The 27616-nt window shown below is 37.6% G+C and overlaps 1 protein-coding gene across 1 annotated transcript in view; it reads right to left on the bottom strand.

Annotated features, from left to right (window-relative positions):
• Positions 1–400: 400 nt before the first annotated feature.
• Positions 401–27616, bottom strand: part of dapk1 (death-associated protein kinase 1) — a 66508-nt gene continuing 39292 nt past the window's right edge. The window contains exons 11-26 of the mRNA XM_079608774.1: positions 27285–27377; positions 23981–24100; positions 21494–21592; positions 21039–21137; positions 20139–20237; positions 18230–18427; positions 17906–18103; positions 15868–15966; positions 10602–10679; positions 8813–9029; positions 7829–8014; positions 7313–7510; positions 6234–6372; positions 5897–6017; positions 4900–5088; positions 401–3310 (exon numbers count right to left, since the gene is read on the bottom strand). Coding sequence (XP_079464900.1) covers positions 2042–3310; positions 4900–5088; positions 5897–6017; positions 6234–6372; positions 7313–7510; positions 7829–8014; positions 8813–9029; positions 10602–10679; positions 15868–15966; positions 17906–18103; positions 18230–18427; positions 20139–20237; positions 21039–21137; positions 21494–21592; positions 23981–24100; positions 27285–27377 — 3402 coding nt within the window. The 3' untranslated portion in view covers positions 401–2041. The remainder of the gene's footprint in view (positions 3311–4899; positions 5089–5896; positions 6018–6233; positions 6373–7312; positions 7511–7828; positions 8015–8812; positions 9030–10601; positions 10680–15867; positions 15967–17905; positions 18104–18229; positions 18428–20138; positions 20238–21038; positions 21138–21493; positions 21593–23980; positions 24101–27284; positions 27378–27616) is intronic.

Below are 27616 nucleotides of genomic sequence, written 5' to 3'. Positions count from 1 at the left end.
AAAAGCCATTTTACATAGAATTTACTAGAGGGCACTTGAGAAAACGTTAAAATACATGGACTGTTTCCGGGATAGGTTTATTAGCATATTTCATCATTTAGACCAAGTAAGCAGCCATTTTGTAGTGGAAGACTTCCTGTCCTTCCAATTTCCATGACAATCTCTTTCCTTCAAATCTTTTCTCTCCGTTTCTCAGCTTATTTAGTGTTTTATTATTTGCTTACAAATGTTTATATGTTTTCAAATCATACATTTTCTTTGTACTGTGCTCTTGAGTTGGGGTGCTTCATAAATAAAATGTATTTTATCATCCTAAAAATATTTTTCAAACAGCAAAATGTAAGTGGCAAAATAATGCATAAACAACACTATAAAAATATTATTCAAAAAGAACATTGATGAGAGTCATTGAGTAAACAATTTATTATATAAAAAAGTAGTACACTGTAAAGTTTAAGGAAGTATTAAGGACATGGCATTCAGAGACATGCGAACATAATATAAATAGACATAATGTGAAGGTTTTGTGCAAAGAGATGACTGTACAAGTCTTAAATACACCAGGATAAATCCCCCCCCCCTGATGTACCCTGTTAAAAGTCTTAAGAGGGGAAAGCATGAACCTTGACCACTGCTAAACAGAGAAAGAGCTCCATAATACATGGACTTAAATCACAATATAAAAATGTGCCGTTTGGAATGAGAGAACAAAATGTGCCGGATTCCCTTTTAGAATGTCTGTGATTTTAAGCCTGCAAGGGGAATGATGAAGGGTTGGAGGAAACACCTATTCCAAAATATAATATGGAACAGTCCTCGGTTTTTTTTAAGACATTAAAAACATGATGAAACTGCAACGGTCTCATTTAAAGGAGAGCAAAATAGTCATAGCATGTGTTTAGATGTAACAGAAAGTCTTTGCTGCCATCTACAGTTTTCAAGTTGTCACTTCATTTGTCTCCAGTATACCTCAACCAGACAGGTATTCGGTGCAAATGTAGACATGTTTTAATTCTCCAGTGTAAAGAATACAGGACTAAGTGTTGAAAATAAGTTTGTCTTAAACACTCAACAACAGTGTAAATGCGTGAAACAGATTATATTGATATAACAGCTGAACAATTGCAACAAAGATCATGCTTATCAATACACTGAAGCAGACACCATTTTTATAATAAAAAAAAGAAAGAATGATATCTTATTTGTCATGTAAGTGCCTCGCTTATTTCATAATTTCCATTGGATAGGTAGTTAGAACTGTAATATTTCTCAAAAGTGAACGTGACAAGTGTAAGTGTGAATAGGACACATGTGAAGGATTTTCGAAACCAGATTTTAAAATAATTTACCATGTATTTTTGCTTTTAAAGGAATGTTTAGTATGTTGGTTTGTGCTTCATCAGTCAAATAAAATCCTGTCTGAAAAATTATGCCTTTTAGTTACAATAAGAAACATTCAGGTAGTAAATGTAAACTACACAATTTTCTATGATGTAGAACAAGCATAAATCTATTGTTGCGTAATAGATATGTTCATTAAAAGCTTCATAAGACAGGTAAACACTGAAGCACTTGCAGAGGTGCACATCCAATTTGAAAATCTACAAAGATGGCTCTTTGTCAACAGTTCGCCATCTTCAAGGCACTCAATAGCTTGAGCCATTTATTAAATAATGTTGCCAAGCACTTAGTGATCTATCATTCGGTCATCAAATTTAGTGTAATTCCCCTATAACAGCTGTCTGATTATATAGAAGTAAATAGCAAACTCCAGATTTATTCAATTAGGACATTTTGAGAAAGGCCGTCTACAGTTTCACCTTGGGAATGCGAGACAGCCTATAAAAGATTTGCAGGGGGAAAAAAATTACATAGGCACCTTTTGAGAGACACCAAGGATGAACATTCAGAAATCGCAAAGGGCAACAAAATGGACATGAACAGAGTATCTGATTCAAATACTTCAGTCTCAGGACCCGCAGGGACTTTGATATTTAACACCACTCTGCCGGATAATTGCACGTTTCTCTATAGTGACGTCCTAACGAGAGATCACGGAACTGATGGAGTTGTAGGACGTGCCGCCCCCATTACACACCGGGCTGTAGGGCTCCGGCGGGGTGCCCAGGATCTCCAGGTTGACCCGGAACACTGGCGCAGCTCTAAGGAGGAAATCCGCCGCGTCCCGACGGCCAAGTTCTCGCAACTTAGCGAGCAAAATCCCTATGGTTGACTCGGGTCGTTGGCTCCACTCTTGCAGGAGCGTGGCTGTGGGGCTGATAAGGGAAAGGGGGTCTGCAGGCGGAATCCCGTTGGTGCCAGAACTGTATTTAGCAGCAAGCTCGCTAAGGCCCAAGTTCATGGCAAGCAGGCACCAGTCCTTTCCGAGGGCGTCGGGTGGGTCCAGCAGGCGGCAGAGCTTGCGTCGAGCCAGGTGACTGACTTCCGCCACGGACACTTCCCCACCAAGACTGCCCTGTTTGTAGACATGGGTGCAACCTAATGCTACGATACTGACGAAGCTCTCGCGATAGCCACCCATGGTGTTCGACAGCGCGTTCTCGCCTCGAGCCTGAGCGCGGAAAAAGTCCCTCGGCTGGTAGAGCATGACGGGGCCGTGGTGTTCCCGCAGCTGCTGAGGGCTTAGGTAATGTCGAGCCGTAAGCAAACCGGGTAATGTAGCAGCTAGGAGACCCTCTGCCATGCCGCACAATGTGTCCAACAAACCATAGCAACGTCCGGAATCTGCGTCAGGTCCTCGTAACTGTACCTCCACGCCCTGCCCGTGGTTCACAAGCAGAACCAGAGCCTCAGCACCGCCGAGTCCGACCCGAGCTCCACCGCTCCACAACCTCACATCCTCGGCCTCGACCTCAGGCTTCTGTTGCCGGCCCCACCGGCATAAGTTCACTTGGAACTTATGGAAAAGTCCACAAGGGAATGGCGCCAAGTGCTCCGCAGGGACCACGCGCACTCCACCGTAAAGCAAAGTGTCCTCACCTTCGATGTCTTCCTCATCAGTCCAGGTGTGCTGTAGGCCACCCGTGCGTATCAGGGCGGGAATGTCCACCATCCCCGGGTTGGCTGAATCACGGGCACATACGTCCATGGCGTCGAGCACCTGGAGAAGTTCATCGATGTCCCCTTCGCTGACAAGGTTTTGGAGTTCTTCCACACGGTAGCGGCCTCGGTAGTGGTGGATCGCTTTGGGGGTTTCGATTGAGAGAAGCTTGCCAAGTACGTTACTACAAAGCCAGCGAGGATCTAACAGGACAACATCCTGGACAGTCTCACTCTGCATGATGTTAATCTAGAGCAAAAAAGGGAATAAACATTATTTTGTGCAGGGAAATGGGTGATTCTGATGGTCACATTAAGATGAATATTCAGTGCAATTAAATTTGTATTGATATAAACGGCTGTTAATGTGTCTGTTCAGACCGACTCAAACATTCACATGCTGTCGATGTGATTTTTTTTTTATGTAGAGATGTTCTAAACCGTTTTCTACTGCACCACGAAGAAAACCATTAAGATTCACACTTTTGGTCACATGCTCAGAGCCGCTGAAGTTACATAAACCTACAGCTCGGTGGTGCTCATGAACAGACTATTTTGCTAAGTGCCAGTGAACAGCAGAGGAAGAATTTGGAACCAGCTCTCTATACTCTTGTATTTGGTATTGTTTGATAAACACCACAGTGAATACACAAATCTGATTGGCTATTCGAAAACATGTAAATACTTTTTCACTTCCTTTTTTCTCTCTGAACAGCGGATGTCAAAACAATGTTGCATACCGTTTTGTGACTGCTTTTCTAAAAGCACCACCTACTGTTAGTCGGTGAATCTGCATTTTCATTCAGCCAATCTGGTGTTTTTATGCATTAGTCAGACATATCACGTGCAAAAATTGGACCAAATATTTGTGTTTGTGTGAACAAGCCTTTAGGTGGCTTCCATAACAGTTCAGCAGATGTGTTGATGCACATTTAAATTGTCACTTTAAAAGAGGAAGGTCACTTTCTCAATTAATTTTTTCTAAAAATAAAAGTGATGAATCATCAGTAGATATATCAGTTATAAGTGCATCATTTAGGTCTGTTCGTCACACAGAGCTATTGTATGCATTTGGAAGACTAGGAATAAGGCAAACACATTTTGTGGAAAACTTATATGAAACTCAGAGTGATTTTTGAAATTTGGAGCTTGATAGCTCAAGATTGAAATGAATTTTCATTATGTACAAAGAGTGGCCAGGAGAAAAAAAAGAAAGAAAGTCACACATTCTGACATAGATTGTCATCAAATTATTCTTTGAAGAGAAATGACATAACAGATTTTAAAGCGAGGGTGAGGTTAGATACAATGGATCTGAAGTCCCATAAACAGAGCATATTATGTAAGTAAATGTTAATAACACTGAATCACAGCTTGGCATTTTAGCCCATCAACATCAAAACAATCCCTAAAATGTGTTTAAGTGTTGCTGCTGAAAACACAAATGACCAATATTGATGAGAATGACTCATTCGCCTGCCCTCTCTATCGGTGAAGCTGATGTTGTAATGGTTGTGGGTGGTCAATAGACTTAAAAAGCCCCTATTCAGTTGCTGATGCCCACCAACTCATTGGATCCACATACAAAACATGTTCTGTATTGTAGACTTTGAGTGGTTTGAATGTGGCATTAATAGCGGGTGTGTGTGCGGTAGTAGCAAAATGCATGAAAATAATAATTTTAATTAATTATATAGTGCAACGACCTAAAACAAACTTCATACCCACAGCAATATACCCATAATTCAAACATGCATACATATTTAATCATCTGCTCATCAGCACGCACGCACGCACGCACGCACGCACGCACACACACACACACACACACACACACACCTCTCCTATGCTGTGAAGTTGTGAAGCCAGTTCCCGCAGATCCTCTTCGCTGGCTAGAGGGTTGATTTGTTCTTGCACATCCACAACAAACTGTTGCCATGACATCAGCTGGTTTGGCCCATTCAGTTTCCGCCAGGAAGGCAGAGTGGACAACAGCTTCTCTGAAAGCTGAGTCATCGGCCTGCAGGTCTGTCAAAACGAGAGAGATAGAAAAGCAATTTTTACATTTCTGAAGAAAACTCGAGAGTGTACTTGTCAAAGGGGTTGTCAAGTCCGTTCTGGGTGGTTCTAAACATGTTCCTATGCAGATGCTGGTGTTTTGAGTGGTTGTTAGGTAGTTACTTTCTAGCCCAAGTCAAACGAGTGGGTCTTTAATATTCTCATCTCAAAATATTGTACAAATATAACTTTTAAGAGTATTTTCCCCATTAACCAAAAGTAGGAGCAATAGTAGAAACCACCATTGATAAAATAATGCAAGACTCCTCAACACTTCAATCATATTGTAATATATCATAAATAAATACTATACTAAATACTTCCTGAAATAGTTTGCATTTCTTTATAATATACTGCAATATACGCAAAGATCCATTCCAGACACAATATAATGGCAGATGAGAAAGAAATGTTAACAGGTACGTGTAGGAGTGAGAGAAAGAGAGCGATGTAGGAGGAAGGATCTGTGTCAGTGTTTGATATTGTGTATTTCTGAAAACTGTGGTGATAACTTGACATGGTAAAGAAAAGCGAGCCTCATTATTGAGATCAGACTATCAGAAAACATTACATACAATCAGAATTGCTGGATAAACATTTTTAATAGAAATCATACAATTATTTTATAGAAATCAAAAGCACCCAAAAGAGCAACATCTTTAGAAAGTTCCATGTCTTTTTCATTATTAATGCAAATCATCAATGTTAAAACATGGGGGTTTCCGGTGGTTTAATATGAATGTGCTGGGATGTTCAGAAGAGTGGAGAACGATCTTACAGAGATGATGGTGTTGCGGAGCTCTAACAGAAGGTTTCTCAGCAGCTTCATGTCTTTGGAGTTGGACGCTCCTGCATCCATGACAAAGAGCTTCTCAGCAATCTGAAGATCATTCCCAAACCTGATCAAAAATAATCAGTATAATACTCAATTTAATAGAAACAAAGCACATTCAATGCTGAGTAGATCTACTCAATTGATCATTTTGGCTTATAATGATGTTTTATCCACCAAATCACTGTAATCAATAGGATTTATCCATGCTCCATAGAGTAAAAGGATCACTCTTCCAAATATCTCATAGACCTTAACTGACAGTTTATATTGATTGAATCACCTGTTTCTGACTTCCCTAAGTAGAGATCTCTCCTTGTCATAGCTGAACTCTCCCCCAAAGGATCGGGGCAGATTCACAATATCACCATGTGTGGCCACCAGCACCACATGCAGTGGATTCCTGATCTTCCCTCCAAAGGCTGCGGACACAACAGAGCACCGGTCTTATGATCTGTTCTGAACATCTTTAATCTCAATGCATCATTTTAACTCAAAATTCCATAGACCATAGACAAAGAACTAGATTCCTAGATTTAGACTGATGCACTGACTCTAATGAAGTCTCTTTTCGGCATTATCCATAACACTATGGAAGTGCCTGCTACAGTACTTACACAAATTCATCAACCATCACTACAGTGCAAGCAAAGGCAAGTCAGGCTGAAATTACCAGAGATAAGAATGAGAAAGAAAACTACAAACAGCATCAATGAAGCACAGAATAGAGAACAGTGAAACAGTGATGCATAGACAACAAAACTGCATGCACAAGCTCATAGGGATTACCTTGTTAAAAATGAAAAAAGTGTAACTATTGGAGAATTGGTTCAAACACAGCTAAAAAACAGAGGCACCATGGAACAGAATGCAGGGTTTTTTTCTTGAGATGCTTGTAACTTGACAGAGCATTTAAAAAATATGGTGCACATGGTGTGAAATATAGCAAGACATGACGCAACGGCTAAAACATCCAACTAGCGTTTTTTGTAGTTTACTAATATCACAAATGTTAGTAAATGTTGATTTGGCTTATTATGGAAATGCGAATTTCAACAGTATGGGTAAAAGAGGGGCAGAGCCTGATGAATAAAACTGAGCCTTAACAAAAATTCAATAAATGCAGATATGTTACCATGTAATTGTATGACTTCCATGAAAAAAAAAGTTATTATTCAAAATGACTAAGGTAACTAAATTACTAACCAAGTATACAATATAGATTTTAATCCAGAAAAAAGGCTATAGCTTTTTCCTAAGATCTCTTAATCAGAGACTGTAATGTGTTCTCTGTAATTATTGTAATGGAAATCCCTCTAAAACCGAGGAGGAAAAATTGCAGACAGTGTCCCGCACACATACCGATGTTGTCCTCTGGCAGCGTGAGAGCCTTTAGGCAGTTGAGCCAGAATGTGACCTGGTTGAGTTGAGTCTCATAAGGATCCTCCAGGCTGAATAAGACCAGATGAATCGCTGTGGCGTCATTTGCAGCGAAGTAGTCATATGAGCAGTAGTAGACGGGATTACCAGAGAACTCCCATATGCAGAAGTCTCCAACACCTGAAAACACACCCATACACCAATAAAATATAGCACAATTCATAAAATAAAAAATATAAGAATCACGTGACACTGAAGACTGGAGTAATGGCTGCTGAAAATTCAATCACAGGAATAAATTACATATTAAAATATGTTAAACTAGAAAAAAAATTGCTTTAAAGTATAAAAAAACATTTAGAGAGTGAGAGAGAGAGAGAGAGTGAGAGAGAGAGAGAGATAGATAGAGAGAGATAGAGAGAGATAGAGATAGAGATAGAGATAGATAGAGAGAGAGAGAGAGAGAGAGAGAGAGAGAGAGATTTAAAAGACTTTCACCATTGACATTGGCGTTCTGGATGTCGATGGCTTTGGTGGCGGTGTCATCAGCCGTGGAGAGAGCGTTATGGACAGGACTGAAGACCTCCAACACTCCTTTAGTCAAACTGGGCTCAAACATCATACTGCGGCTACGCACACTTACATTCTCACAGCCTGGGTACAGGTTAGAGATACTGACAGACACTACAGGCACACAGCACACACACACATGGGAAGCAAAAAGAAAGAAAGACTGTAAACTACATAAACTTTTAAATTAGACTTTTAAATTTCTAACAATAAATACAATGCATAAAGTTTTTGTAACCGAAGGATAAATTTAGCCTATTATTTGAGGGTTTATAATTATTATTATTATTATTTTGAATAATTTCATGAACTGTGGAAACCCACCACACGGGGGAGCTCTTTGCTAAAGCCCTTATTCCAGATTTCCCAGTGTTGACAGGAAAATAAATATAGTAAAAAACATATAGAAGCTTTTTTAAGGAGAAACAATTCTCTCCATAGTAAGGGAAATGTTGCTTGTTTAAGATATGGGCTGGTAATGGAAAAAGATTGTATGTTTAAACCCCACAATGGATGATCCATTATCACCATATACAATATTTAAAAAGTTAAAAATCCTGACAAAACCACAGAAGTGCAAAGAGACATTTTTAGTTTGGAGAAATAACACGAGAGTCAGATGACTCAAAACTCTTTTTTATACCCTACAAACGTGTTAGTCGCACTGCGCTGCACATGTCTCGCACAATCAACGCCTTCCACTGAACTTAGGTTCTTTCTAAAAACTTTTCTCACAGAAACCCCGAGACGCCTTCCTCAGTTTAGCTGCTGCATGACATTGACGCGATTCTGCCTTCCAAGGATAGCGCTAAATTACGTGTGTGTGTTAATTTGGGAATGAGTGATGGAAACAAGCTTAATTTTCAGCTTAATTTTCTTTAAATACAGAAGGAAGACACATCATCACCCTACCTGAAGGTTTGGAGGTGACCGGTGAGGCTGGGTGTCGTACAGGGTTGGTCAGTCTGGTTCTTCTCCTCCTGAAGAAACTCCGCAAGATGCCACACCTCAAAGACTCCACCAGAGTGCTCTTCCCTGCTCCCGAGTGGCCGAACAGCTTGAGCTTGACGCGAGGTTGAAGGGTCTGCGTAGGCCGCAGCTGCTGGATGTAAACGCTCTTATGGTTGTCCTGTAAGACCAGTCACAAAGGGCATGTAAATGAACACAATCCAATGGCATTACAACATGACATATGGACCAATGACATAATGGTAATGTGACTGAGAATGTGCAGTGCATCCTAATGAGCGTCATTTATAAGCTCTTAATAGCTAGCATTCTGGGTCTGCCAACTGAGCATAATCCACATTTTGTAGCAAATAGCAAGACACTGAATGCCATAATAGTAAATCATGTATGTGGCGGTCAAATAAAATGACGTTCAAAGTCTAAAGTTTGTGTTAAATAGATAAACCATACATCTGGGTAGTAGATCAAATCCAAGCGATTGCAGAATTAAAATGACTGAGATTTAAAAGAAAAGAAAAAATGTATAAGACTGCAGTTCAAATTAGAAGCGACTGAAATATCTTAACATATGGAAAACCATTTATTTTGAATCACCTTGAATGCCATCTGGGATTTTATTGGGATTAATTGGCAGATCTGGCGCTATGTGTCACATTGATGGGAGGGGCTGCAAGCTTCAGTTATGATTCATCAAATGTACTTGGTATTCTAAGGTTCTTTAAAGAATACCATAGAACATGCCCAACAAATCATAGTGACACTAGATACTATATAGTGAACATGACACTATAGTGTGCATTTTTCCTATTCACTTCCCTCTCTTTGTTAAAGAGTTATGAACCAAATCAACCAATGATGTGAATCACAACATTACAAATTATCATAAGAATCAAAGTATTTGAAAATCAGACAAAGACAAAAGGTACAAGACTGTGAAATTATACATGCATACATAATACATATAGACCTATATAAAACGTTAAAACGTAAACGGACTCTATTTTGTCATTTTTTGCAGGGCTTCAAGAGATCATTTGGCACTATTTGTCTGACGCGATTCTCTGATTGGTGGAGTTTTTTTTACCAGGAATTCCACTGTTAAACATGATTATTCAAAAATAAGTTGAAATAATGCAGACTGATGGCTACAGTAAAAGCATATAGCTCACATTTGTTTGAATGGTTTCGAAGTTATCATTAAAAATGAATTCCAATAAGGAGAATATGAATGGTGCTTTTACTTCTGGAACCTGACTGTTGCAGCTGAGCTGGCCAGTGGGCATTTAAGCATTAATTAGCTTCAAAATGCAGTATAAAAAAAAACTGCTGCATAGTATATAATCATAGCTAATATGAGCATATTTTGTGGTGTAATACACAACTATATGGAGATGGATTTTGGGCCAATGAGATTTCAATTGCTTTGCAATTATAATAGCCCATCTTCTTATAATTGATGTATTTCAATATAATCGTTCAGGCCAATAGCGGATCAATGGGTTAAAAATGATATGTTATGCAAGCCAAACATTTATTTTTAAAATAACAAAATCAGTTCTTCTGCATACATTTTTAGGGGGATGAAAGGCATTATTGAGAGCAAAACTGACATCCTTTGCAGGTGTCATAAAAAAGGCAACAAGGATCTCATAAGCCTGAACAAAGCATTCATGTAATGCAAATGAATGTCTCTTGAGTCTCAGTGAGATGAATAATAAACAAAGACTCACACCTTTTTCAGCTTGGCCAACAGCACTGCTACATGCTCCTGCTGCTCAGCAGTCGCGAGATCCTCCGCTGTCTTTCCATCCTGCAAGAGACAATGACAGTGATGGATAAACTGCAGCGACAGAACATTACAGGCAATGCGGGGCCGTCAGCGTCCAGTGACACAGATGAATGAGTAAAGCTAGATAAATAAAAGTCCATCAGCCTTTCATCTGCTCAGTATTACCAGACCACTGCACTCATAAAGCTCTGATAGATAGAGAGATATAAAGAACGAGAGTGGGTTTGCAGGGTAGGGGTGTAAAAGAGAAAGTGAGAAGCTAACAAGAGAAAGTGGGAAAGAAAGAAGAGAGAATATCACCTAACAGCTCCACAGCGTGACTCACAGTATGCTACAAAAGCTGTTGATTATGGCTGAAATGAATGAAAGGTGTAATGCTCACATAAGATGATCGTAAAGTTGAGATGAGTGCAGATGAAAGACGCCACAAAATTGTAATCGGTCCAAAATTATGCTTATCAGTCAAAAATGTATTAAGTAAGTACCAGGGTGGAGTCCTGGAACTCAGCCGATCACTCAACGATACTCATTTGCAACAGTTTCATGGAATTGCATGTGCTTTGTGTGTGTCCTCACTGCTGCACTCATTGAAGAAGAGTTGTAATACGGTGGGTCATTTTTTTCTGAACAGCTCCCAACTATTCACACACCCCCTCTCACTTCTGCTGCTATCTGTCTGTCCGCCCATGGAAACCTGCTAGAAGCCATATTAGCTCCATACAGTTCAGGAGAAGTTCATTACATCGGAGAAAAATGTGCTTATCAATATAAAACAATTACTGTAAGATTTGAACTTGATATAATAAACATTTTTCAATTCAAAAGTTTGGGTTTGGTAAGAGTAAAATATAAATATTAATAATATATATATATATATATATATATATATATATATATATATATATATATATATATAAATAAAATTAAAATAGAAAACCGCTATAATATGTTATAATATTCATATATATATTTATATATACACAGTTTTCAGTGTCACATGATCATTCAGAAATCATATTAATATGCTGATGATCAATGTTGAAAACAACTGCTTAATATTTTTGTGGAAACTGTATAATATATATATTATATTAGCTAATTAGTGTATATAAGCCCTGTGTTTATTTCTGTTCTTTGTCAGTTCTCGTCGTGTGTACAGCGGTTGTCCTGTTTCTGGTGTATTTTGAGTTCGGTTAAATAAATCCATTTCCTCACCTTTATTGCAACCATATGCACCAGGTAGTGTATACAGTATATATTAATCAAACCCTAGTATTAACCATCGAATTAAAAAATCCCGATAAATTGGAAAGACTGGAAGCTTTGTATTATAGTTGACACTAATGTGCTAAACCCCAAGTGTAATTTATATCTAGAGACCCCTCTGGAAAATGGCACTCATTTAAGTCGGTTAATGAGGACCAACCAATCTACATTTCTAATCATTTTACGTGGCAGCAATGGAATGATAAAATACATAATGAAAGCATCAATTACACACCTAATGCACTTTCTTTGCTATTAATTTTTTCACAAGCACTAAAAGCTTTCTGTCTTTGTGCGGAAGTGAAAGTGAGAGAGAGAGAGAGAGAGAGAGAGAGAGAGAGAGAGAGAGAGAGATAGAGATAGAGATAGAGATAGGGATAGAGATAGGGATAGAGATAGAGAGAGAGAGAGAGAGACTACATTGATACTACAGAGATACAGAGACTTTCATTACAACTAAATTGACGCACATAAGAACTTCCCAGGAGGTTTTGACGGAAGTGATTGTGAAATCAGCATCAGGAGAGGGGTTGTGGATGGAGGGGTAATGAGTAGAAAGAGAGAGCCTGCTCGAGGAAGTATATTCCACAGAAAGGTCATATGTAAAAATGGCATAAAAACATACAAACTCAACGACAGCATTACAAAAAAAAGAAAAAGAAAAACTGAGGCAACTCTGCAATGCTATACCTAAACCTCAAGGCAGTCTTGACTCTTGGTTATCTGAAGAAGAAAAAAATCTGTTTACCCTTAACCCACCAGAGTCACAGCCCTTGACCAAAAGCATTAATGATTTAACAGCTCCGGATACACGTACACAATCTCACTCACAGCAACACAAACCCACACATAACACCTGGGACCACAAGCAAACCACACAACCAGAAACAGCTGTGTTCCTCCTCAAACCGACGGGGACAAATGAAGCTGCCTCCCTCTGAAAGAGAGCCCCTGCACACCCCCACACAAACCTGAGCGAAAGAGGATGTGATGAACACAGCAGAGGTGTTAAAGCACCGATGAAAAGGAAAGCTAAGCTGCACTGCAATTACTCGTATCTAACGCGCCTTTCCTACTAATTAGACTATGAGATATGACTACAAATCGTGCCGTACAAAACAGCCCATTTTCTTATTCACAGAATCTTTTTGTGTCTGTCTGCTCGGCTCCAGCTCATACTACGTGTCCCCATGAGGGCGGGCTTTGTATTCATTTATTGATTTGTGGTTGTCTCCCAAAAGATTAAAAGATGCCTGGAAATCTCAAGGCTGAATGGAGCGTCCTGACATGAGGGAACCAATTGTAGTGTTTGCTTGACACATTGAGACCACAGCTTGTCATTTTCGTATTGGAAAGGGAGACATGAAAAATATATGGTAGTTGCTTGGAAGAGATGAACAAAAACGAATCAAATATTTTCTGAAGAAAATGTGAGTGCTATCATGATGCTTGGGCGTTGTGTGTGGGTTTTAGCACGCTGCTAAGGAGTTAGAAAGAGGAGTTTTTGCCCGTTTTATCGTCAACCAGGTGAAAATAATACGTCTGATAAATACAATACAGTTCAAAAGTTTGGGTCAGTAGGATTTAAAAAAAGAATTGAATACTTTTATTCAGCAAAGATGCATTAAATTGATCAAAAGTTAGTGCATATATTTATAATGTACAGTACCTTGCAATATATAAACAAATTATATTTCAAATAAATGCTGCTCTTGTGAACTTTCTATTCATCTTTCAAAAATCATCCTCTTTCAATCAATTTCCATCCTCAAAAATATTAAGCATCAGAACAGTTTTAAACATTGATAATAATCAAAAATGTTTCTTGAGCAGCACATCAGCATATTAGACTGATTTTCATATTAGACTGGAGTAATGATGCTTAAAATTCAGCTTTACCATCACAGGAATATATTACATTTAAAAATATACAAAAATGAAAAAATATATATTTTCAGTTGAAAATTTCACAATATATTGTTACTGTTTTTACTTGATTTTTGATCAAATAAATGTAGTATTTGTGAGCGTATAGAAAGAGACCCATTTAAAAAAAGAAAAAGAAAAAAAAGGTAACTCTACAATAAGGGTACTTAACATTAGTTAATGCATTATATAACATTAACTAACAATGAGCAATACATTTGTCTGAGTATGTATTAATCTTTGTAAATGTTAGTTAATAAAAATACAACTGTGCATTGTTAGTTCATGTTAGATCAGGTCCAATAAATAATAGTAACAGACTTTTTTTTAAATAATGTATTAGTAAACATTGAAATTAACATTAGGATTAATAAATGCTTTTAAAGTATTTTTCATTGTTAGGCCTTATTGTAAAATGTTACCAAAAAAAATAAATAATAATAATTTGTACCCACCCCAAACTTTTGAATGGTAATGTATAGCCTGACAAATCACTGAAAAAAAGAGCAAATTTCCAAAGACCGAAGACCACATTAACCAGCAGCTTCCTATATGTGGAATCCATTTTTTCTTTCTTATGCCCCTGACCCATATGCCTCTGGCAATGAATTATGGATTCTCAAAATCCCTGTGTGCTGTAACATGCATTGTGCATCAGCTGCTATACAATATTAACACTGAGGAGGAGCGTTTGAGATGGTGTTGAGGTAGGGGGTGTGAGCGAGGGGTGCGTGGCTCGGGCGAGGGGGGGATGTGGGGGGCTATTGATTAGAAACATACATTGTTTAGGACGAGTTGGTTGTGGTTTCATTGGGGCATGCTGTCCTTCACCAGTGCTGAAAGTGAAACAATGATTCTCTGCTGTCACAGTTTCATTAAGCTTCAGTCTGGAAAGTATATTGCACTGGCCTGACAAGCTTACTGGAGAAGGTACACCCCTATATTACAGAAAAAAACAAACCGCACAAATCTCTGAACACTTGATAAAGACAGACAGATATCTCCACAGAAATGCATATTAAGAATCAGTCATCCACGAATGATGATGATGATGGGGGACACCCACACAATCATATAAGAATACGCAAACCTACAGAAACCGACACACATCCTATTGGAGAGGCTCTATATGAGTCGAGAGACAGTTGATTGAAAGATTAAGGATTAAGGAGAGAATGGTAATCTAGGCTGTCATGAATGATAAATGAACACTTGTTTAAAGAGACGAAGAGCCTGCAATTTGATTAATGTGCGAAGAGGGCAAGACACCAGATCATTAGTGTTCCACCTCAGTCTAACACAAAAAGAAGACAGTAGTCGAACAGAACCCCTTCTATAGAATATATATATATACCGGTATATATATATATATATATATATATATATATATATATATATATATATATATATATATATATATATATATATATATATATATACACACCGGTACATACATACATATGTATTTAGTGATTTAAAAGGCATCCACAATTCCGGTCAGAAGTTTGGGTTGGAACAAAAGTCTCTTATGCTCATCAAGGCTGCATGTATCAAAAGTAAAAACTGTAATATTGTGAATTATTACAAATGAAAAAAAAAACGCTCGTTTTCCATTTTAACATAATTTAAAATGTAATTCTCTGTGATGTTAAAGCTGAATTTTAATCAGTCATTACTCCAGTCTTCAGATCATTCTAATATGCTGATTTTCTGCACAAGAAACATTTAATTATCAATGCTGAAAACAGTTGTGCTGCATAATATCTTTGTGGAAACTGATAGATTTTGATAGATTTGAAATATAAACATTTTGTAACATTATACACGTCTTTACTGTTACTTTTCATCTATACAACGCATCCTTGCTAAATAAAAGTATTAATTTATTGCGAAAAATCGTACTGACCCCAAAACTTTGACTGGTAGTGTATATTTAATAAATAATATAAATGTTTAATACAGTTACAAATTCCATCTCACTTATTTACATAAAAACCCAGAAGGATGTTGAACTTACATTAGTGATCGCCTCAGTGTTTGCTCCTGTAACGCAGAGATGACGCACCACCTCCAGACCACCGTTACTAGCGGCCAGGTGAAGAGGAGTTCTCCCAAACTACAGACAAATAAAAAACAAACATCTTTCTGAGAATTATTCATCACTAACGGTAACTAGAACCCAAAAGGTAAAAAGTTGTGAACAACATGAATATAAGTGCAAAATGTTGATGACAATTACATGACTGTAATTCTGTTCCGTTTGACCCGTAAAGCCGTCATTTAGAAGGAACACAAATCTTCTTCCAGCTGTAATGGAAGTGCCATTAAAAAAATTCACACAGAAGCAACAACTTGGCATGTATAATTGGTGCGTAACAATTTCAAGAAAATTACAACCAAGTAAGTAGGGTCAGTTGAGGGGACTTGAAAAAGGAGTGGATGATGATTCAAGCGCAATAATTAATACTTGAATAAGATAAAAAGCAAAGACTGGTTCATAGGCTAAAACTAGGGTTTCTATACATTAGTGCAGTTTGAATGAATTCGCTTACTGGATTACTGGACTGAAAATTCTCTCGGAGTGTAGCGGCTTAAAATCAAAACAGAGAAAACAGAGAAGCGAAATCGGGTTAAAAAAAGGTTAGAATAGAAATTTACGCCCACCAAGGTTACAGGTGCTTGTGGCATTGTGCTCTCGACTTCTTAGATCTTCTAATCGTAACTGCGTGGCGTAAATTACGTTTGATGCAATTCCGCGTGTCAGTAATATTATTTGCATCACATTATTTTAACACGTTCAAGATTTTTTAATGAATTGCATGCGTTAACGTTGACAGCCCTATATAAAATACATGTACAGTCAAACTAAAAATTATTCAGACACCTTCAACATTTCTCACATTATCACAGTTTATTCGCTATAGTTTAGAAAATGGTATAAAAAAATATGACAAGAACCGAGTTATCAAATCAGTTGATATTTCACTGGTTTTGGCCATCCTTCTGTCTCACAAATGAATTCAGTTGAATAGCGTTCAGCTGTCAAATGTAAGTACACAATTAGATAATACCAATTTATGTCAACCCATTACCAAGTGATGCCTAATTTTGTTCAGTCTGTGGTGTAAAAAAGGTTGCATTAGCAATTAAAGAAAAAACACTTAAGCAAAACATGGTTAGGTCAAAGTGTCTGAATAATTTTGGTCCCAAATTTTTATAAATTTTACTGGTAGTCCACTGTATGAAGAATTTTGGGTATAATATGTCACAGTTTACTTTATTTTGCTATCCTCACTTACATAAATTAACTATAGTGTCCTGCACCCACTAGTAAAAAAAAAAATCAAAAATTATATCTGGTGTCTAAATAATTGAAGACAACCACAGTTGGTCAATCACTCCTACTAGCCACTGTGGCGGGTTGAATATAAATTTTTCAGTTTTTGGTTTTCAGATTTTTCGATACATATCGATACTGAAATATCTGAAACTTTTTCGCGGGACACACAATATCAGTTGCGCGTTCTCACTCTCAAATCTCTCCGACAGCGAGTTGACAAGTTTACTCACTCGATTCATTTGCTCTGGATGAATATTGTTGGTGTTACAGGGCTTGAATTTCGGTGTGGGATTGCATGTATTGAGTATAATTTTACTCATTCCGCAGATTTTGTGCTTACATTCAAAGTGCACGCACATAAAGACAAGTATATTGGCTATATAAAACAGTATAATGGGTCCGAGCATCAGGTCTTAAAGTGACAGCCGCCTAATATACCAGCTGCCAAATTATGAGATAATATAAAAAAATACCCATATGGTTTTCCCTATGGTATCGATGTAAAAATTGTGGCCAGTGAAAATGCTGAGCGGCTACTAACTTTAGAAAATCACTAGCCACAGCAGCTGGAGAGCAAAAAAGTGAATGTCAATATATATTAATAAAATCTATAATAGTATATAAATAATACAAAAATAACACTGGCTAAAACACAATTAGGGGTCAAAAAAGAATATTATACAGAAGCTTTTCTCCCTCCTAGTTTGAAACTCACTTTGTTAGGAATATCCAAATTGGCTTTAGCAGCACAGAGGTGCGTGACCACAGGCAGGTTGCCATCCTTGCAGGCGATGTGAAGGGGTGTGTTTCCGTGACGATCCTGGTGGTCCACATAGCAGTGATGGCTGAGCAGACACTTCACCACTTCAATTTGACATCTCCTCACCGCCAGATGCAGAGCGATGTGGCCGTCCTGAAATATATAGATGCAAACAAACCATGATAAGGAGTCAATCATTATTTTGACCTTAAATGAACCATAAAACACCCAACCACTGCAGCTGTTAATGGTTAATATTTTGCAAGTGTCTGTGTTCACCTTATCAGCAGAGTCCATGTCTGCCCCATGCTCCAGCAAACACTCCACGATGTCCTTGAAGCCGCGGGCAGAAGCGGTAAGTAACGGGCTCTCACCCTCACGGTTCCGGGCATTGACATCACAACCAGCCTCGCATAGGACTCTGGCCACCGCAGAGTAACCGTGCCACGCTGCACAGTGTAGAGGTGTCTCCTGCTCCTGTGGAGGCATGAAAACAGTCTTTGGCATTCAGACCAAGAGCTCATGAATAACCTTGAACACACGGAGCTAACAAAACAACATTAGTCTGTGTCAAGGCCATTTCACATGACGAATTGCTCTTAATTAGCCTGCAACCCTTGCTGACACCTCCAATGAATGTAACAATTTTGAAATATACAATACGTGGCTGTGTCTGCCTCTCTGTATGGCATTTGAATATTGGTTTTCTTCAACAGACCAGGATATTATAGTAAATGGGCAGGATGCAAAATTGGTATGGAAGCATAAAATGTTGATAATGGTAAAAATAGCCACTTTCAAATGAATCTGTAATACTATTAAATCATTTAGTTGTGCACATTGCTTATCGTTAGTCTAATAATTGAACTCGCGCACACATCATCTTAAAACGATTATCTTTATTGCATTTCTCTGAAGTGGTGCTTCAGGCTCGTTCATTTGAGGTACAGCAAGTTTTTTTTATAGTGACTATTTTTTATTTTGCCTGTTAGTCAATGGAAGCAATATTTCCAAACACACAAGAGACTTTTCCCTCTGAAAGTTACTGCTGTGAGCTCATATCGCTGAACGAATGAAGTGAGCCACGGACATGATTAGTTTTCAGCACTCATGTCACGTCAGCACTTGCGAAACTATTTATTACATTCACATTTCTTTCTGTCATCAAAGACGCCTGAGAGAGATTAAGCATTTTCTTTTATAAAAGAACATTTTTTTCTATCAAGTTGAACATTATTAGAAATACTTCAAAATGCTCTACCGTTCAAAAGTTTGGGATGGGTACGATGTTTTATTGTTTTTGAAAGAAGTCTCTTATGCTCATCAAGACTGCATTTATTTGATTTATTTGAAAATACAGTAAAAGCAGTAATATTGTGAAATATTATTACAATTTCAAAATAAACTCTTTTCTATTTTAACATTTTAAAATGTGATTTATTCCTGTGATTTTCAGTATCATTACTCCAGTCTTCAGTGTCACACGAATGATCCTTCAGAAATCATTCTAATATGCTGATTTGATGCTTAAGAAAATGTTTTATTATTATTAATGTTCAGACATTGACATTATCACAACATGAAAACAGTTTGTGAAAATATTTTTAGCATTATTTGTGAGTTCGAAAGAACAGTATTTATTTGAAATAAAAATATTTTGTAACATTTTAAACATCTTTACTGTAAATTTTGATAAATTGAATGCACCATTGCTTCTTAAATATAAATTTGAGTCTATATTAAAAACTACTTGAATTCTAAATTATTTTCCAAGTAATACTTTAAATAATAATAAAAACTCAATTTCGTCATTAAAAAAGTACATAAAATAGTACTTTAGAAAATCCTGAGGGCTCAAATGAGAGTCCAGTCATATCAGCAGTCTAATAAAAGCAGTTTTATTTTACATGGAGACTGCCTCATGGGGGCAGACATCTCATGACTGATGAAAAAACTGAGATCTCATGACCAATCTAACACTACTCGTTCGTATTATCTCTAACCACCCTTTTATCAATCACCTATTAAATCAGATGGCTGTAAATATCACATTTGTACAATGCTAAATTATAATTTTTTTTTTACTTTTGAGTGATGCTACATTCACGTCATATTAGTCTATAATGGCTTGGGCTGTTCATTGTTCAGATCAGTGTAGAGTGTAGTGTAGTGTGTGTATGACACATACCCGGTCCAGTAGGTCAGGGTTGGCATGGATGCTGCAAAGGTATTGGACTACATCCACGTTACCATAGCGAGCTGCCACATGCAGAGCTGTTTCTCCAGACTAGAACAGAATGTCAAGCATAACTCACATTATGAATTACAAGCTGACGTCTGCCCGTAATTCAGTGATGAGCAGGCATTTTATTAATGTGATTACACTTTGATGATCTGAACACAAAAAATGCAATGACCATGTGTAAATGTACATCAGGGAAACAATCAAAAGTGCTGAACAAGACTGTAAGAAGCAGCTATGAACTTCATTAAAGTATTTCCCTGATGCCAAAGAAGGGTCAAAGCGACCGAAAAGCCTGCGTAAACAGAACGTGACCAGTTTAAGGGAGATCCTTGTGTGCTGAGAATTGCCAAAGCCAGTCCCAAATCAGCTTTGCGCCGGATCTGAGCGCAGTGCTCCTCCTAGCAACGGTTTAGGCTGAGGCGGACGTTTTAAAAACCCAATTTACACCCGTAATGAAGCTGCGGACACTCCAAGTGTGATTCTGTATGGCACTCCCGAAAAAGACTCAACAACACTTTACCCCGTGATTTCGCTTGACAGAGCGCACTTCACTGACTAGTGAGGCAGTCGACAAACAGTCAACAATTATTTCATACAACGGCCAACCTCAGGCCAGTGGGTAACCATAGCAACTGCAAATTACCAATGGGAAATAGAGGCGTGTGAACTCAGTAGGAAAGGTTTTCTGGTGAAAAGGTGGTGGATGGGGAAAGCCTTTGAAAAATCGCATCTGTCCTCTCCGTGGTGTTGTGATTGTTGAGTGTGTGTGTCTTTGTGTGTGTGTGTGTGTGTGTGTGTGTGTGTGTATGTGTGTGTGTGTGTGAGAGAGAGAGATAGAAGCACCTTATCTTGGATGTCCAGAGGGCACTTCTTTTCATGCAAGAATCTCAAGGTCCCCACATGGCCATGTCGGGCAGCATAGTAGATAGCGTTGGCTCCAGTCTGAGGAAAAGAATGGCATGTTGAGCATAATTGTACGTATTTGCAGCCGTTTTACATATTTGGTGTCTATCATGTCCATGTTTACCATTGAAACTACTGGTAAAAGATATCTTCGGTACTATTCAATATTTCTGGAGCATTTTGTCTGATATGTATACTACCTTTCAAAAGTTTAGGGTCGGTGCAACTTATTGATTTATTTATTTTTTTGAATGAAATTAAAACTTTTATTCAGCAAGGACATTCAAATTATCAAAAGTAAGTACCAAATCATTTTGACCCCAAACATTTAAACGCCAGAGTACATTATTTTAAAATATTCTCGTATATGAATTGAATGGGATGAAGTATGACACCTTATCAAAGGCTTGAATCTCCGCCCCTTTTTTCATTAGCACATCAATGATCTGGACGTTTCCACAGCCCGCGGCGATCAGGAGCGGAGGGGTTCCGTGCTGAAGTGTGCACAAACAAAAACACACACAAACACAATCAGGAATCATTGTATAGAATATAACAAAGCACTAATAGCTCCTTCAAGCTTTCGAAAGCAGCTTTAATTAAGCCTATAATTCGGAGTCAGTATGAACATGGCAATTCAAATTAGCCTGATTCATTTTTCATTGTTCGCACAGCAGTTTTAATTGGCAAAGAGCGATCGCAGTGGTCGGTAAAATATTCTTGCGGGCGCGAGGCTGAAATGGTTTCTCTAGACTGCCGATAAACTCCTCTGAATGAATAAATGCATGAGAGTCATGGGAATAGTTCTCACTGTGCATATATAAACACAGACAGTGCTGGACGGCTCTGAGCAATGCAATTAAAAGCACACTTGTCTCTTCACATCAGTGAGCAGATTACAGTTTCATCAACCTCGGCTCATTTCCTCCTTCTACACAAACACACAACCTGTCTCTTCAACACACACACACGTATAATTTACAAAATTCTATCCCCTTACACTAACCCTATCCATCACACAAAACTTTCAAAAAACATAATGTAGTATTATTTATAAATATTTATTTCCTCATGGGGACTTCAATTTAGGTCCCCACGGTGATACAAGTCCCCATGAGTCTGTGTGCATTCAGGTTGAGACTGACACACACACAGACACAGACGCACGCACGCACACACACCTTAATCAGAATTGTTGTCTTGATTTCTGTTTACTTGCGACGCAAAGCAAAATTACATCATTATTTTTTCTTCTTCTTTTCAGCATAAATCTCATTAAATTTAGTTTAATTTAAAATTAAAACACTAATTTACCACTGTGCTTAGACAAATAATCTTATCTCAACTCAAGAAAGTCTCCCTGAAATCACATCTTGCTAAAGAGGATTATTATGCGCTTTTACAAAGTCTTGATTTTGTTTTGGGGTCTACTAGAATAGGTTTTCATGCCTAAATGTGAAAAAAAAAAAATCCAAATTTGATTTAGTTTCAGTACCTCTCATCTCAGTCTGACATTAACACTCAGTTTAGTTCCGGTCTCTTTAGCTAGGTTTACATCCTCCTATTTGTATGCGCATTTTGGGATATCGCATCAAAAACTGCTGGATGGAAACAAGAAGATGAGCATAAATTCTAAAAATGTGCATAAGAAAACGTATGCGTCCGTTTGAGTCGGGCACTGTACATGTTTTATCTAATAAGAAAACATGCGCATAATCTACGATGGAAACACATTTACTGAATAAATTCCTTGATGCGCATCAAAGAAGACACGTGACTTTGCGATGGGATGGCATAACTGGACTAACCAGTGGACCGATCTCGTAGGACAGCATCTGAAATGATGTTTTGGTTGGTCTGAAATGCCAGAGCAAGTGGTCCGGTATAATTCCCTCCCAGAGCTCTCTTGACTGTTCCCAAACAGCAGCATCTGCCTCAGAAAGCAAGACAACACATTTATTGTGTGTTGTCTGCAACGCTCTGATACGCAAGTCATAAGAAAATTATTATATACAGTGGCGGCTTCTACTTTTCTTAGTGATATTTAGCGCCAGTTCATCAGGGAGAGATGCTCTGATTGGTCAGCTGGACTAGAATTTTTTTGAATGGTCAACCGCTTCAAGCATGCCATAATGTGAGTTTCAACACGCTACTAAACCAGGCCTTGCCCCTTTATTTTGCGTATGCCTTGGGCAGGAAATTAGGAATTTGGTATATTGTTTCGCGGAAGAAAACTTCAGACTAATTGAAGCATATCAGGGAGTTCAGAAACAATGCTTACTGATATAAAGAATAACTCCCTTTGGAGTGGACTTTGTGTTTTTCATGCTCAAAAAAATCAACATTACACACTAAAGAAAGTTGAAAATGTAAAAAAAGCATAATAGGTACTCTTTAAATAAAAATATAAAACATTTTATTAATAAAAATTCTTAATTAAAAATGTGTCTCAATAAATTGATCTTGTCATCAGGATGTTTAAATATTTTTACCGGCAAACCATACTGATTAAGAATTTTTATTGCAGCGTTCCCTTGCAAATATCTGGAATGATTACCATAATAATGGTAATTAACCCCCAAGCCTCTTTCATTCTATTCAAAATTCCCATTGTGACGGTGACTATGCAAAGCACAGCCTCACTTAAATAGGATGAGATATGGTCCGTTGACTGTTCCTCAGTCACAAGCCTCACATCTCAGTGTCAGTGCTGAAAACGACAATGTAAACTCAGACGTCATGGGCATACGGTGACACTGATACAGTTATCAGCTCAATCGAGCTCAGGTTGGCTACTGATCACTTGGACCGAGACCGTGTCACTCTCTCCATCATTTTCCTTCCCCATATCACCTCTATAAGACTCACTTTGTCTCTCTCACCTTGTTAGGTTGATTGATATCATAGCTGGTCAGGGATCCAAGCAGATGTTTCAGACCTGGAACATTGTCGTCGTTGATTGCGTGGATAATAGCCTTCATGACAAATGAGTCCTCCTCATCCTGTCAAAAAAATACATCTATGAATTACTGAATCTAAACAGTATCTTCATGATAACAGACCGAAACACATACTACAAGCACACATGACACATTTCAGTATAATAAGTTCAAAAGTTGTTGTTTTTTAAAGAAATGAATACTTTTATTCAGCAAGGATGCATTAAATTGATCAAAAGTGACAGTAAGGTCTTATACATTGTTACAAAATGATTTCTATTTCAAATGCTTTTTTAAATGCTGGAAAATGCTTCCATTCATTAAAGAATCCTGAAAAAATGTACCACAGTTTCCATAAAAAACTATTAAGCAGCAGAACCGTTTTCAACATTCCTGCATCACAGGAATAAATTACATTTTAAAATATTTTAAAAAAATCTATATTTCAGTTATTACTATCATTACTGTATTTTTTTTATCCAATAAATGCAGCCTTGGTGAGCATAAGAGATGTCTTTCAAAAACATTATAAAATCTTATTATTAATATATATAAAAAATTCATTTGTGTATAGATTTGGGATTTTTAATGCACAGATATGGTGAAGACTTTTGACATTAATATACTTCCATAAATCAGGACATGTCGCAAGCCAAACTCAAACGTGTATAACCTATGTGAGCTCCACAGTTCCAACATTTCTTTTCACCACACTGACTTGAATTCAAATAAATGACGAGCTCAACTTCAGATGAAAAACTGCCAACTTGACAGTATTTAGGCTATTATACAATAAGCTTTGGAAGCAAAAACAACAGCAAGCCTCCCTTTGACAGTCACACTTTGAGCAAATCCTTTTACGCTCAGTAGTACTACGCTTGGTCTTATCAGCAAATACACAGCGTGAAGTCCTAATCCTATTGAATAATGCAGACGAGGGGCGGCGCACAGACAGCGCTTTCTCTTCACTGCTCGACCGCTGCTTAATGTGCCGTGTGACCCAACCACCTCCAAACTGACGTGTGTGTCAGAAAACTCAAATACACGGCTAGAGGGAAACTGGACAGGCCGTGAGGGACAGAAAGAGGCTTGTGTTTAGTGAAGGAGTGTACTGGAATAACACCCAGATAGACACACATAGACATCTCACACAAGACGAGTGTATCCAATTACACAACACGCACGCTGGAACACACTCTGCAAACAGCCAGAGGCTTCTAAAGGGAGTGATGCTAGAGTCACTCCTGGGTTGTAAAAAATGACTATGAAATAAAATAATTTCATATCACTAAAATAAGTGTAAAAAATGACTTCTAAGATATTTTGTGTCATTTTATGTGACCTTTAGGTAATTTCTGTGTTCACGACCATGGGTGTAAGTTTATTGTTTCTGAGAAAAAAGAAGAAAAAAAACTGTGGCACTGTGGTATCACATGATAATGCAATGTACTTTACAATATTTGACAAGGTACTGAGTGATAGGCACTTTATTTTACAATCCTGTTCCACATATGCATACTACGTGCTTATTATAGTAATTACAATAACTGGGTAATAACTAGGTACCAACCATGAAAAATCCTACACTTCTGTTCAAAATGATTTTGAAAGAACTCTAAGCTAAGCCGCATTTTTTAAAGTGAAAACAGTGATATTATAAAATATTAATATAATTTATTATATCTTTTTTCTATTTTAAAATGTAATTTATTTCTGTAAGCTGAATTTTCAACAGCAATTACTCCAGTCTTTAGTGTCACATGATCCTTCAGAAATCATAAAATACGCAGATTTTGTGCTCAACGTATGTTTCTTATTATTATCAATGTTGAAACCAGTTATGTCTTTACTGTCACTTTCGATAATTTTTTTTATGCATTCTTGCTCAATAAATGTATAAATTTCTTTAGTGTACAGATGGATTATTAGAATGATAAAGCATGTGACGTCTTGGTTATTGCTGTTGACTCCCTGTATATGAAACTCAACCATTTCCTGTTCTCAAAGAAACCCAACATTTATCACATATTTTTAATCCACTATAAAGGTTGAAATGTTTCTTATGGTTATTATATTACTATAATGCCTGCAATATTGTAATATATAGATATTAGATTTATAAGATTATTTCAGGTGAATGTGAAAAATGCATTTATTGTATAGCAGTTTAACAGATGTGTGACGTGTACGAAGCAGAGGAAGAGAGAGATAGTAAGCTGTAAACTTTAGATAATGTATGTAACACAACAGCAATTACACTTCGCTCTTCAGGCTTATCACACATCACTAAGCAAATATCTGGGCAGTAGAAAGATCATGCAAAACCTCACATGAATGTGCTCATATGTGACCCTGGATCACAAAACCAGTCACAAGTCGCACGGGTATATTTGTGGCAATAGCTAACAATACATTGTATGGGTCAAAATGATAGATTTTTTTTTTTTGCCAAAAATCATTAGGATATCAAGTAAAGATCATGTTCCATGAAGATATTTTGTAAATGTCCTACCGTAAATATATAAAAACATAACTTTTTGTGAGTGAATGCAGCGTGATCGCGAACATACAGTAAATGGACAACTTTAAAGGCAATTTTCTCAATGTCACGATTTTTTTGCACCCTCAGTTTCCAGATTTTCAAATAGTTGTATCTCGGCCAAATATTGTCCTATTAACCACACATCAATGGAAAGCTTATTTATTCAGCTTTCAGATGATGTATAAATCTCAATTTCAAAAAATGTACCCATGTGACTGGTTTTGTGGTCCAGGGTCACATATTAGTTTGGCTTAGTCATCTGACTCTATGGCAAGCTTCAATATAAGCGTTCACAGCAATTAGCAGTCGTGCTTTAATGTGTTAGACAGTATTCTTCCAAAACCTGTAAAAACCAATTACAACCTTCAGATATTCAAGAATTTCATTATGTCCAAGTCAGTTTTGTTTGTGTGTGTGTGTCTGCCTCTATTCTTGGTGTGTGGGAAGCTGACGGAGCTCATTAGAGCTGTTTCAACCCATAAATCCCGACCAGTCCAGACCTCAGGGATTCAGGGGTTCCTCTGCTGTTGCCAGGCTGATCATGTGTCTTTTTAGGCTTTATGTTGTTCTTTTTGCCACTTTGCTGCTGTTTTACGTTGTTTTTTTGGGTGTGTGTGTACTGAGTGTGATTTTTTTCAATACACACATTTAAAATAATAAAATTAATAAGCTTCTTGAAAGGTGACTTTAACTGTGAGCTCTTACCAGTGTGTCATCACTGCGTGCCACACTCATGTTGCTCCTAGACAGGAAGGAGCGGGAGAGCCGGTTACACAGAGAGATGAGACGCACCGATTGCTGAGGAAGACAGATAAAACAAACCATATTAAATTATGATATGAAGATCATATTTGTGACACCTTCTGTAGGAGAGGCTTTTGTATAAGCATCATACAGCAATTAGAACTCTTCTCGAAAAGATTAAATGACATTTCAACTCTTCAAATAACATATTAACCAACTATTATGTGCTTTTTGCCATGAACTTAATTCTGTGAGGGCATGAGCGTACTTCTTAGTTTCATAGCCAAGAGCTT

This window comes from Phoxinus phoxinus (assembly GCF_949152265.1).
Source record: "Phoxinus phoxinus genome assembly, chromosome: 3".
Taxonomy (NCBI): domain Eukaryota; kingdom Metazoa; phylum Chordata; class Actinopteri; order Cypriniformes; family Leuciscidae; genus Phoxinus; species Phoxinus phoxinus.
The sequence above is the reverse complement of the archived record's forward strand: the minus strand, read 5'-3'. Positions and strand labels throughout refer to the sequence as shown.